The sequence below is a fragment of the Xiphophorus hellerii genome, chromosome 21 (genome assembly GCF_003331165.1).
Source record: "Xiphophorus hellerii strain 12219 chromosome 21, Xiphophorus_hellerii-4.1, whole genome shotgun sequence".
Taxonomy (NCBI): domain Eukaryota; kingdom Metazoa; phylum Chordata; class Actinopteri; order Cyprinodontiformes; family Poeciliidae; genus Xiphophorus; species Xiphophorus hellerii.
The window spans coordinates 3823956-3836301 of NC_045692.1; the positions used below are offsets into that span (position 1 = coordinate 3823956).

The 12346-nt window shown below is 37.9% G+C and overlaps 1 protein-coding gene and 3 non-coding genes across 4 annotated transcripts in view; all 4 read right to left on the reverse strand.

Annotated features, from left to right (window-relative positions):
* Nucleotides 1-8376, reverse strand: part of svila (supervillin a) — a 73883-nt gene extending 65507 nt beyond the window's left edge. Inside the window, exons 1-2 of the mRNA XM_032550696.1 lie at nt 8330-8376; nt 5985-6037 (exon numbers count right to left, since the gene is read on the reverse strand). Coding sequence (XP_032406587.1) covers nt 5985-6037; nt 8330-8361 — 85 coding nt within the window. The 5' untranslated portion in view covers nt 8362-8376. The remainder of the gene's footprint in view (nt 1-5984; nt 6038-8329) is intronic.
* A 3474-nt stretch (nt 8377-11850) lies between these two features.
* trnag-ucc (transfer RNA glycine (anticodon UCC)) lies at nt 11851-11922 on the reverse strand. The gene has a single exon. It is a non-coding gene; the product is annotated as a tRNA-Gly (tRNA).
* A 102-nt stretch (nt 11923-12024) lies between these two features.
* trnag-gcc (transfer RNA glycine (anticodon GCC)) lies at nt 12025-12096 on the reverse strand. Its single transcript has one exon. It is a non-coding gene; the product is annotated as a tRNA-Gly (tRNA).
* A 102-nt stretch (nt 12097-12198) lies between these two features.
* On the reverse strand, nt 12199-12270 carry trnag-gcc (transfer RNA glycine (anticodon GCC)). The gene has a single exon. It is a non-coding gene; the product is annotated as a tRNA-Gly (tRNA).
* Between the last annotated feature and the right edge of the window lie 76 nt (nt 12271-12346).

Sequence of the window (12346 nt, forward strand, 5' to 3'; positions counted from 1 at the left end):
GTGAAAATCTCAGAGGAAACGTTTTCTAAGAGCAGTGATTGCAACATGATGTAGACTGAAGAAAGGACACCACCACATGAAAGCACAGTTTTCCCCTTTCATGACATTTTTTAAAAAGGTTCCAGATCTCAGTAATCCCTACCCAAAAAAAAAAAAAAACACAGAAAGGGTTATTCTAAATCTTCGGATTGAGGCACTTAGACAACTTTTAGCTGCAAATCAACTCTGGGCCACAAAGTTTTTCATGGGGATTGTTGATATTTTTGGGGCGGATGATTTACTGGCATTAAGTTTAAGAGGTGCGGTCAATTTTGAGGCACAAAAAAAAAAATCTGCAAGTCATTCCAGTTTAAAATGTTTTCTGTCTGATGTCATGACAACCAAGCCCACCCAAGCGAGCTGCAACAAACTGAAAGGCAAAAAAATAAATAAATAAATAAATAAATATATATATACTGTATATAAACTCTGGTGATGCTACAGGTGGAGCATTATTTCTCTGGCAGAACTGAGCCACGTTTCCTAGGGGGACAGATTTATCCAGAAAGGGTGAAGGAATCTGTGGGAGGGTGGATGGGGGTCCCTCTGAAGCCCCAAACGGGGCCCCAAAGTAATGATGCAACACCCAGTGGGCTTATGTAACCAACCTCTACTGCTAGTTTTTCACTCGAACACAGAAGGTGGAGTCCATGGGAACGCTCAATAAAACATGCAATAATTCAGCACTGCAGTGGAGCCACTTAGAAAACACCAAGTACTGTTGACAATAACTCCGTCTCATCAGCCGTTTGTTCGCACTAAAAATACTCAAAATCATCAACAAACTTCCTTATTTTTCAGAGGAAACATTCCCTCTTTCCAGGAGGCAATAACTTTGATTTCCAAAACATATTTAACTGGAGTCCAGAACTTGTATTCTAGATCTTGCAAGATGCTGCTTCTACTACACCCAGGCAGTAGTTGTGCGTCTCTTGCTGCTATGCTGTACATAAAAAGGTGCCTATGTCATCAAAGCACCTACACAAGTAACAGTAATCATTTCACTGTTTTTTAAAAAAAATAATGTTACATTCACCGATTGATTCTTTCTCAATATGTAATGTAATTTCAGACCTAAGAATCTGATCTTTGCACGAGATGTATAGTTGAAAGGGGGAGGGTATGACCCATGATACCAGGATGACGGAGCCGAGTTGTTTCTCCACCATTAGCACATTGAGAAGCACGAACACAAGCATGACTGACCTTGATAAGACCCTCCCTCCTGGCTCTGATTGGTTGTTTCTGACTAGGAGCTGTGAATTTCTGCAGATGGCTGAAGGACCACAGGTTAATTTGTTTTCCGCAGAAACAAGAGATTATCTGTCTCTTGTTTTACTGTCCTGACAAACAGTTTTAACAAATTTATTTTAAAAATCTATCGTTTATAAAAGTTTGCACACTGTAGCTTTAGTTGGTGGGGGGAAAAAATAACATGAAAAAATAAGCATTCTTCCTAGTGATATTCATTCATTTATCAGCAGGTCACATTAACCCAGACCCATTAAGAGGAATTTAAACTATTGGCTATTGTCACGTTGAACGTATTAACAAAGAAGTTGTAAAAGGAAAAAAACCCAGACAAATTTCATGTAATTAGGCAGTCTGAGCCTGCTTTCTGCCCATTAGAATGATCATGCACAAAGTTGTGGAGTGTTGTCGCAATCCCTCTCGGTTCACTGACTTTAAATCATCAGGGATCGGGGAAGGAGGAACGGCCGTTAATTAGCTTCTTTGCGCACTTCCAGAAGAAGTAGGGAAAGAACATGAAGTTGGCTTCATAATTACCAACATGGTATTTAGTTTGGCAGCGGGTGAAACCCAGGCTACCCGCCAAACAAGAGCAAGAATGGTAAAACAAACCCGGTAGAGGTACCTCGATACGAGTGTGGTAGTGAGGTAATTTCACTAAATATTTTTGCTGCAGAAATTAAGCAGCAATTGGCAAGCAATGCAATCATGTGAAAAAAATATATATACAGCTGCGCCTTTATATCCCATATGACTTAATATTTTGTGTACAACACATCTAGCTTCTCAAACCTCATCCTGCAACATTTGTGTGCTAAAACATTAAGCAGAGTCTGAGAATATTTATTTTTGTTTGTTTAATGAGGCAGTGGGGGGTTATGATGCTTTGTTTTTTTATATATAGATATATAAAAAAAGAAATGATATGTCTTTAGGTTAATATTTCTGTTCATTTTGAAATTACGCCAGAGTACAAAACAAAGTATATAAAAAAAACAAAAAACAAAATAAACACTGATGAAGTTTGATACTTGACTTGGAACAAGTTTTTAGTTTTTACCACTCTCTCACTTTTTCTTGCTAGGTAATTAAAACAATAATATAGTGTTTTAGGTGACAGCGTTTTTGTTGGGGGCTACATTTCCTGAGCTGCAACTCATTGAAAGAAGAAAAACGCTGCTGTGCCTTATTTACAGGCACGTTTTGCTAAGTTTTAATGTATGGATAAAAATGTTTCCTTTCAATACAATATATTGTAACAAGTAAAATGCACTCCAGCATATTTTCCCACTCTTTTCCTTATTATTGGCAAAAATGTATATATATATATATTTTTTTTTTTGCGTGATTTTCTGAAGAGGCGTCATTCTCTATGCTATGATGTTGGGTGTCATGCAAATTTGCAACATAATACACATCTGTTACCGTTACCTGCCTTCAGACATAAATGTCCATTATTAACCTTTGGTCTAGTTTCAAATGTCGCCTCTGTGCAAACTTTTTAGACCCCCTTTTATTTATTTAATTTTAGCTGCGCCGGTGTCGTCACTGTCAGCAAATTTTAAAAGCGTCTTGTAGTGAAGGGGGCACACCTGTAGTCAATGTGAAGTTAACAATTTACTTAAAAGCTGTCGTGCTCAAATACATAAATAAATAAATAAAAAGCAGCGCGTGTTCCAATATTTAAACTGTTTCCGCGCGACTCAAACCCAAACGGAGCAAGTTAGCATAACCTGGACAGCAAACGTCTGACGTTACGATAGTTGGATCTCTCTGAACCTTTCCCTCGCTGTTACAAACCCAATTTGGACTTGACAAAGTTGCTTGTGATGCTTTCTGGCGTTCCAACACAAGCCCTTATAAAATTCGCGCGCGTCAACACGCAGTTAGTTCCACTTACCGACTCTCCCTCAGAGGAAACTGCCGGTTTCTCAAAGTCGAGCCATCAAACACAAACTCTTGCAGCAAACGGACAACACGCTCACGCACACCTCACTCATATAAACTCACGGCACAGCCCAGCAGCTGCGAAGTCCTCAACCACTCTGTCAAACTCACAGCAACTACGCAGCACCTTTTACCGGGCAGGACCTTCAAAATAAAGGGGTTGTTTTTGTTTTTTGTTCTTACGTTTGTCATAAAACATTTAAAAATCTGTAACCAAAAACAGACTATTGATCACAAAATCCTCGTGATTTCTTTTTTTTTTTACATACTGCAATAAAAGTCTGCAGCAAAATGTCTTTGACACACAAACTAACATAGAAATAATCACTAGAATTGACTTTGAATCGGTATCAAATGATATCAAATGATATCGATTACAACAATTTCCCTTCGAGATAAAGAAATCGTTTTTGAATTGTAGTGCACTGAATTAAACTGACTTAACAAACAACAACAATAAATAGAAGCCGACCCTTCTTAGAATAAATCAGTATAATCGGCCAAAGTTTGAATTTACAGGGTTGACTGGTGTGTTTTTATACGTAAAATGAGGAAAGTTCTTCATTTTAATGCATTTAATGAATAAAAGAAAAATACATTTTGTATCTGACCTTTTGATGACTGATCAGAGTCAAGCAAGAGACAAAAGATCCTGACCACCATTAAACCTACATTACAGAAATTAGTAGCTTCGTGCGCCGTCTTCTACCCACTATTGGTCTCTAACTGAAAATGTGTTACTGGATTCAATGATTTAAATGAACTTTATTTTGGTGAGAAACTACTCTAGTTAGGAATTTTCTTTCCGCAAAAAAAATGTGTTCATGTGTGTGTCTATTTTTCAGCTTTCCAGGACAATCTGAATTCACTAAATATGGTTTATTATGAAATGCAGGTTATTTTATAGGTATGTTATAGTTATTAATATTAACACTATTATTTTACCAGGCTTTTATGTCAGGATTTTATTGATTCTTATGTTTGTTTTATTCTTTGTATAGTTTTATCACACAGAGCTTTGTGATTTCATGATTTTATGAATAAACATTACATTCTTACTTACTAGAGTACAGTCACTTACACAGTTTGCAATCTTTGTCACAGAAGTCCAATCAATTCATTTTATTAAACTTTTATTTTGAAGACTATCAGTGTTCCTGTTGGACTCTGTAGTCTGCCTCGCTTGACTCACTGACTTCCCTCTTCAGCCTGATTGTAGCTCCATATGGTCAGACAAACAGGATGTTCCTGCTTAACAATAAAAGAAATGCATTTATTCTAACTTTCAGTCTACTTTCAGAAATGTCTCCAGTTTTGCTTTTCTCATTTGTCTGACTGTTTTGGGTCGCTCAGTGAGGTAATCTATTTTGTGCGCCTGCAGAAACACTTTTCAAGGCTTTTCCTGCTAAGCTTGGGTAAAGCGGCCAATCAATCCCCAGTGTGCTTCTAATGGCCACATATGTTGACCACTAAAACAACAAGAACAAAAAACAAACCTGCACAAACATTCAGTTTAAAAGGTACTCACTATCTTTGACTCCGGCCCTTTAAGGGCCTTGTAAAATGCAAACTGCTTCAAGGCAACGGATGATTTGTTGTGAAAAAGGCCTCACTATCTGAAAGTTTCCAGTCAGATAGAAGTTGCTGTGTTAGACTGACTCATCACCTGAGCTGTTTGCCTCCTTTGAATAGTCTCCACAGCAGCGGATTTTAAGAGTACGTTGCCAGGGGAAACTGACCAATAGCAAACAAATGATCCCCTACCGCAGTCAGAATAGCTGATGTGCTTGAAGTGAACATGAAACTGAAGCAGCCATATGGGAAACACACAGAGAGAGAGAGAGAGAGAGAGAGAGAAAGAGAGAGAGAGAGGAGAGGAGGACAACCATCCTGACATGATGTTCTAAGTTATGCAGCATTGTGGTTGCAAATTTATTCTGCCTCTTGGTGCCTGTTGGTTGTCAGTCATGAAAGAAAAATTAGTTCTTTGTTGTGAAAAAGAAGGAAAGCCACACACGACGTTCTGATTGCCGCTGCGTGTTCTGAATGGAACAAGAGCAATGCTGTTGGACGGAGCATTCTTCAGATACCAGGAGTCAGATATGAAAAGCTGTAAATCAGATGCACAGAAGCCGGGCTGGGTCCGGTCCGGTTCGGGCCGGGCCGGGCCAGGCCCTCTGCATGTTCTGCTGGGTCAGGTGATTTATGACTTACAGCGCCTTGCAAAAATAATCACACCCCATGAGCTTTTTCCACATTTATTTATTTATTTATTTTCATGTTTACGTGACACACTCCAGTGTTTTGTTTGAATTTATGTTAGGTATGAATGCAGCATTGTACAGAACTGTGACATGAAGGAACAAACATGGATATTGTTTCTTTTTGTAACACAAAAATAATGTTCTGAAGTCATTTCTATTCAGCCTGTCAGCTACAGGGTGTGTTTCCAGGGCCCAGTTTTATTTCATTAATATAAACAATACTAAAATGTTGAAATACAAAAGTATTTTAATATTTGAAGTTATATATTTTTTTTGGAACAACGTGGTCAGGGGACCATAGAAATTCATAGAACATAGAAATTTATACCATTTGATGTATAGGACTGCATACAGATAGGGCACCAAAACAGGCTGCAGCGCAGGGGCCCACATAATTCTTACTCCGGCCCTGTTTGCCTCTACCCGTTTATCTATTGGTCTTTTGCTTGGTCATCCATATGTACTGTATCATTGGTTACTTACCAATCATTGTGAACTCCAGGATGGCACTAAGAAAAAGGTTCAACTGGATGCAACTAAGTGAAAGAAAAAAAACAGAAATGTGATTAAATACAATTTTATTATTAGTAGTTTTTTTTATTTTAAAACCTGGCTTCCAGTATTACTAGTAATCTGAGTGGAATATTTTTTTTAATAACTGCCCAGTAGTATTTTTCTGATGTTGTTAATTTGTCCTTGCCGCATCTTGTTTTTGTTTTCCTATATGTTTTACCTTTAAGTGAATATTAATGTTACCTCAACTTGCTACTGCGATAGCAGAATTTCCTCACTTTGGGACAATAAAGAATATTTCTATTCTGAATGGACCGGTTTTGATTAATAATTTACTGACTTGTGATTCCTCTTTGCTGCGTACAGAGAGGATCGAATAGAAGATTCACATGAATATTTTCAACTGAAACTGACTTTCAGTCCCAGTCACATGCTGAGTCGACTCGTATTTTCATTCAAATTTATTTCTGAAGAATCAATAAATTTGGAAGAGCCTCTGGAAATGTTTGACAACCAGCTCATTATGTCAGCGGTTGGATGAAGGATGTAGAATGGGGAGCAACCTTTTGCTATTCTTAGTTCTGTTTTTCCTGAGGATGTTGCTAAGAAAAACCCCACAGGGTCGTAAGGAGCCTGAAGAGTTCCTCCACTTCAGTGACTGGAGGTGTAGTCTGATGCCGATGTTTGGGTTTGCTTCTACATTATTCTCAGTATACTAAATATCCACAAACACATGAACCTGTGGTTCTGAAACAGTTGGAGTGAGCCAAGCTTTAAATCACATTTTAATCTGCCATGGAATTATGAGAATCGCCAGACCTCATCCTTTACTGGCTTTAGTCATTTCCCCCCCCCCCCCACGCTTTACTGCCACTGCAGCGTCCAAACCGTGACACTTTCATTTTTTACTGCCACTCTTTCTCAGAGCTGGAGCTGAATCCCACGGTTCTTGTTTACATAGCCTAGCTTGGTTTGACTCTCACTGGCTCTCCAGGACTACGGGTCCAAGGTGTTCACACACACACACGCTAACACCCCCCCCAACCCCTCCCACACACACAAACATGTTTGCGTGGCTATCTTTGTGGGGACTTTCCATTGACTTCCATTCATTTCTATAGCCTAAACCTTACCCTTATCCTAACCTAACCCTATCCAAAACTCAATTCACACCTTAGTTCCAAATCTGACCCCTGACCCAAAAACAGCATTTCCCCTTGAGGGAACAGGCTTCGGTCCCCAAAAGGAACAGTGGGTCCCCACAACGTAGTATGTGCCAGGAAAATGGTCCCCACAAGGTATTACAAACAAACGCACCCACACACACACCACACACACAAGGAGTGTTGCGCCTTTCCAAAGTATTCCTACCCCATGAGCTATTTCCCATTCTGTCTTATTAGAACCACAAATGCCAATGCATTTCACTGGCAAATGATGAGGCAGACCGGAACACAGTGGTGAGTTGTTAAGTGGAATAAGAATACATGATATTTAAAAATGTGTACACTTTGAAGTTTGAACAAGCTCACCTGAAGTTAGTTTTAAAAAAAGACTTAGTGAGATCAAACTGTTAACAAAATTGAGATTTTGTAGACATAACTATATGATTTTAGCAGGTTGTAAATTATTATTACTGTGTTCAGTGAATAAATGTTTACAAGTGAAATACAGCTCTGGAAAACGTTAAGAGGACACTCAGAATGATCAGCTTCTCTGATTTGACTCTTTTTAGGTTTATGTTTGAGTAAAATGAACATTATTCTTTTATTCTATGAACTACTGACAACATGTTTCCGAAATTCCCAGCAAAAATTTTGTATTTACTTGCAGAAAATGAGAAATGGTCAAAATAATGAAAAATATGCAGTGCTTTCAGCTTTCAGACCTCAAGTAATACAAAGAAAACAAGTTCATGTTCATTTAGAAACAACAATACTAATATTTTAATTCAGGAAGAGTTCAGAAATCAATATTTGGTGTTTTTCTATGGGGTTCAGTGGCGTGGGCTCTTTGTTTTTTCCAGTGCTCTGTATGAACTAAGAAATGCAGACAATGTCAAATTTTTTGGTTGGACATGGATCTGGAAGTTACTCCTTAAAATGTTGTAAAAGCAAATTCAAATAAGCTAGAAATGTTCTCAAAAATTCATTAAAACATATTTTTTTCTCCAACAGATTTTATTTTCGTATATTCAGGTTTACATTAGAAGTTGTGTCTTATTCCCTCTGCAGAGGAAGCATCGTGAATCTGCTCTCACCATCAGTTTTCAGCCTAAAAAACACAGGAAAAAACTGACTGACTTTCACACTTACCTAACGTTGGAATCCAAACCTGCCGATTTCATACGAACCCCCCAAAAGTCACAAAGCTGGAGAGCAGGTAGAGATCACACACTAACACACAGATAACTGCACCTCAGGTCAGGCAGGAAACTGATACACTGTTTTAGTTTGCTTGTTTGTTTTCAAGGAAGTTAGTCATTCAAATAACCTAAAAAAAGGTTACTTTGACTATATGATCCCTACTTTGCATGTTACTTTTTGATACTTCACACATTAGACACACTGACCTGTGTGTACAGGAGGCTCTGACCAGCGGCCATGCCGGGTTTGTGTGGGTTTGTCTCACTGCCGCAAATGAGTGTACATTCTTGAACTGACCCCATTATGCCTCTCCTCAGCTCCAGGACTAGCATTAGCTGCAGTAATGAGGTCAAAGCTAGCAATGCTAACAAAACCTCTTTCATTCACTCCTGCTCTGGGCTGCTGGCCAGACCGGACTCCATTTTGTTTGTTTGTAACCATGCTAACGCATTGCTGGGAAATTGAGTTAGTCTTTGTGTTTTGTTGCTGTTATAAATTTACCATGTTTTTAATGAAAAAAGCATGATCATCCCTTGAAATTTTATTGTATGACAATAAACTTCAATGTTCTTATTTCTTGATTTCATATTCTGTTCTGTTACAAAATTTCCAAAAGCTCTAATTAGCTTTTTTTCTACTGTTTGTGTTTGTGTGATGCTATTGCTAAGGAGGCTAGCATTTCCGATGACTCTCAGGGTTAAAGGGTCCCATCGTTCATGTGCTTAATAAAGGTTTCGATGCCACCTGCTACCAACATGTAGAAATGGTGAGAATGCATTTCAAAAGCTGGGAATTTACAACGTTCTACAGATCTTGTTTTAATCACAGTGGATGGAAGAGATTGCTTAATTAGAGGCTGTTCCAGGTCAATAAAACACTCTGATGATTGTACTTGTGGATGTCAGAGAGGCTGATTGTAGAGTGGTTGAGTAGATTTGAACTTTGTCGTCCAGCTTTCTTTGCTTGTTCTTCATGAGATGAAGGCTCCGTTTTCAGGATTACATTTTCCACCGCATTCATTTTTTGTCATTTTGTACATTTAGTCAAACTCAGAATAACAGACTTTGGCTAACTTTTATATGTGCCAGTGTTTAATACTGTACTGTTTAATACATTACAGTAAAAAAAAAAGAAAAAAAAAAAGTATTTGCCTCCTTAGAGATAATGTTTTTGCTTCTGTTTCTCCAACATAAATGTTTCAGATCATCAAACAAGTTTTAATACTAAATGAAAATAACCTGAGGGGGGGAAAAATGCCATTTCTAAATGGCTCTTCTAGGCTGAATTATAAAAAAATAGAATCACTAAGAAGAACTGAACTAAAGTAAAGTAGAAGGAAAAGATTTCTCCACTTTAGATCCTTACACATCTCTACTTAAGACAAGGCCTTTTCCACAGGGGTGAAATACACAGATTTTACATTAATAAGAGAAATAAGGGTTCTTCTGTTTCTGTAGAAAAAAAATGACATCAGAACTCACACAACCGTCCAATAAACATTGTTTCAAGTAAACTGTAATGTCTCCATCTATTCAGTCTTCTGCCCAAGAAAGTCTCCTAATTCATAAATGATGTTTTTGCTTTCAGCAGAATGAAAAGGATCCTACAGCTGCTTCAATTCAATTCCACACTGACCCCATAAATCTGCAGCACATGCGATTGAATTTTACAAGCGTGTGCTTTCAGTGGCGTCTAGTAACAACTCCAGCCGCCTCCAGTGACACCTAAACGTTAACTTGTAGTTAAAGTGTCCGATTAAAAGGTTAGAAATATTTTTAAAAATGGGGATTCACCGGGGAACTATTGCTCCATCTTTAAATATGTACCTTTACAAGAATGCACTTATAAATTGTAATCTTTTTTTTAAAAAACAGTGTCTTCTGTTAAGCACTCACAACTGAATTGATACATAATCCCAATAAAATGCTTTGAAATTTTTGAATTCTGCACCTAGAAAGGAGACAAAATAAGAAACAAAAAGCCCAAAACTTCTATTTTAAGTAATAAGAACTAAACTAAAACAAAGCAATGTTTAACTTAAAATAACGAATAAAAACTGTCAAAAAAAATAACAAAACAAAAAGTCACACTAAATAAAAATGAATATATATATATATATATATATATATATATATATATATATATATATATATATATATATATATATATATATATATATATATATATATATATACATATATAATCACCCTGGTTTACAGCATTCAACTCACGAGAGCAAACAAAACTGAAAAGTCAAAGCAACAGAATGACTTTGGTGGGCGGATTGATGTTTCTGTTCTGACTTTGGAATGACAGTTTGTGTTTTGGTAAGATCACAAGTTTCCTCACAAATGTAATTAATTTACGACAGACTAATGAACATAAACGTTGCCATTCGGGGGCTGGTGTAGCAGCACAGAGAGAAGAATATAGAGAAACCACATATAAGAGCGGCGTCCTGCGTTTGTCACTGAGGAGTTTCTTGTTCTGTTTTTCCAGGATCAGCCAGAAGCGCGTCGAAGCCAGCAAGCGAAACATCCCCATCTGCAAGCGATTATCGTGGAGTTGCAACAAGCCGCTGGAGACGGTTTGGACGCGGGACAGAAAGCGTGACGTAACGCAAACGTTTTCACCGAGGTCACGCTGCGTGAAGACTCCCGCTCCCTCGTGAAGCGACTGAAGCAGAAGAACCACTTTTTGCTGTTGAAAAATATCTTTGGCAAATAAACGAACAAAACACTGGTGACAAAGGAGAAAAATAAATAAATAAATAAATAATAATGATAAAAAAGATTTCTTCCCCTTTTGGCTTCAAAGAAAGTATTTTGGAGTAATATGAAGCAGCTGGATGCATTTTCAGCTGCGCATGTTGCCATTGGCTGCATGGGATAAATTAGCCATGCCAAGTAAAAACTTCACAACTCTTAAGTGTTTACACACTTATGTTTCTATTCACAATGTGAACGGCATATGAAATATATTTTTACAAACAGAGGCTTAGTAATTTACAGAAAACAGTGTTGGTAAATCTTGCTGAGGAAGGACTGTTGGAAATCTTCACTCACCGGAAACTTTGTTAGGTACACCTTGGAAGTACCCGGTTGGACCTTCTTTATAGATTCAATAAGGTTCTGGAAACATTCCTCAGAGAGTCTGGTACAAAGTGTTCCAGGAAAATATCACCCACACCATTGCACCAACACCATCAGCCTGAACGGTTGATACGAGGCAGAAGGGATCCATGCTTTCATGTTGTTGACGCCAAATTCTGACCCTACCATCTGAATGTCGCAGCAGAAATTGAGACTCATCAGACCAGGCAACATTTTCCAATCTTCCATTGTCCAGTTTTGGTGAGCGTGTGCCACCACTATACCACCATCGCTGTAATAAGTAAAAGTTATGAGAAAATTTTCCACACTATTACCAGATTTTGGACATCATTTACATCCTTCCTTTATAGAAAGTTCTGCGATGGCCAGGAATCAAACCCGGGTCAACTGCTTGGAAGGCAGCTATGCTGACCACTATACCACCATCGCTGTAATAAGTCAAAATTATGAGAAAATTTTCCACACTATTACCAGTTATTGAACATAAATAGACAACATACACATCCTTCCTTTATTCTATACAGAAAGTTCTGCGATGGCCGGGAATCGAACCCGGGTCAACTGCTTGGCAAGCAGCTATGCTGACCACTATACCACCATAGCTGTAATAACTTAAAATTATGAGAAAATTTTCCACACTATTACCAGTTATTGAACATAAATAGACAACATATACATCCTTCCTTTATTCTATAGAGAAAGTTCTGCGAGGGCCGGGAATCGAACCCGGGTCAACTGCTTGGCAAGCAGCTATGCTGACCACCATACCACCATCGCTGTAATAACTTAAAATTATTAGAAACTTTTCCACAGTATTACCAGATTTAGAGGAAAAATAGACAACATATACATC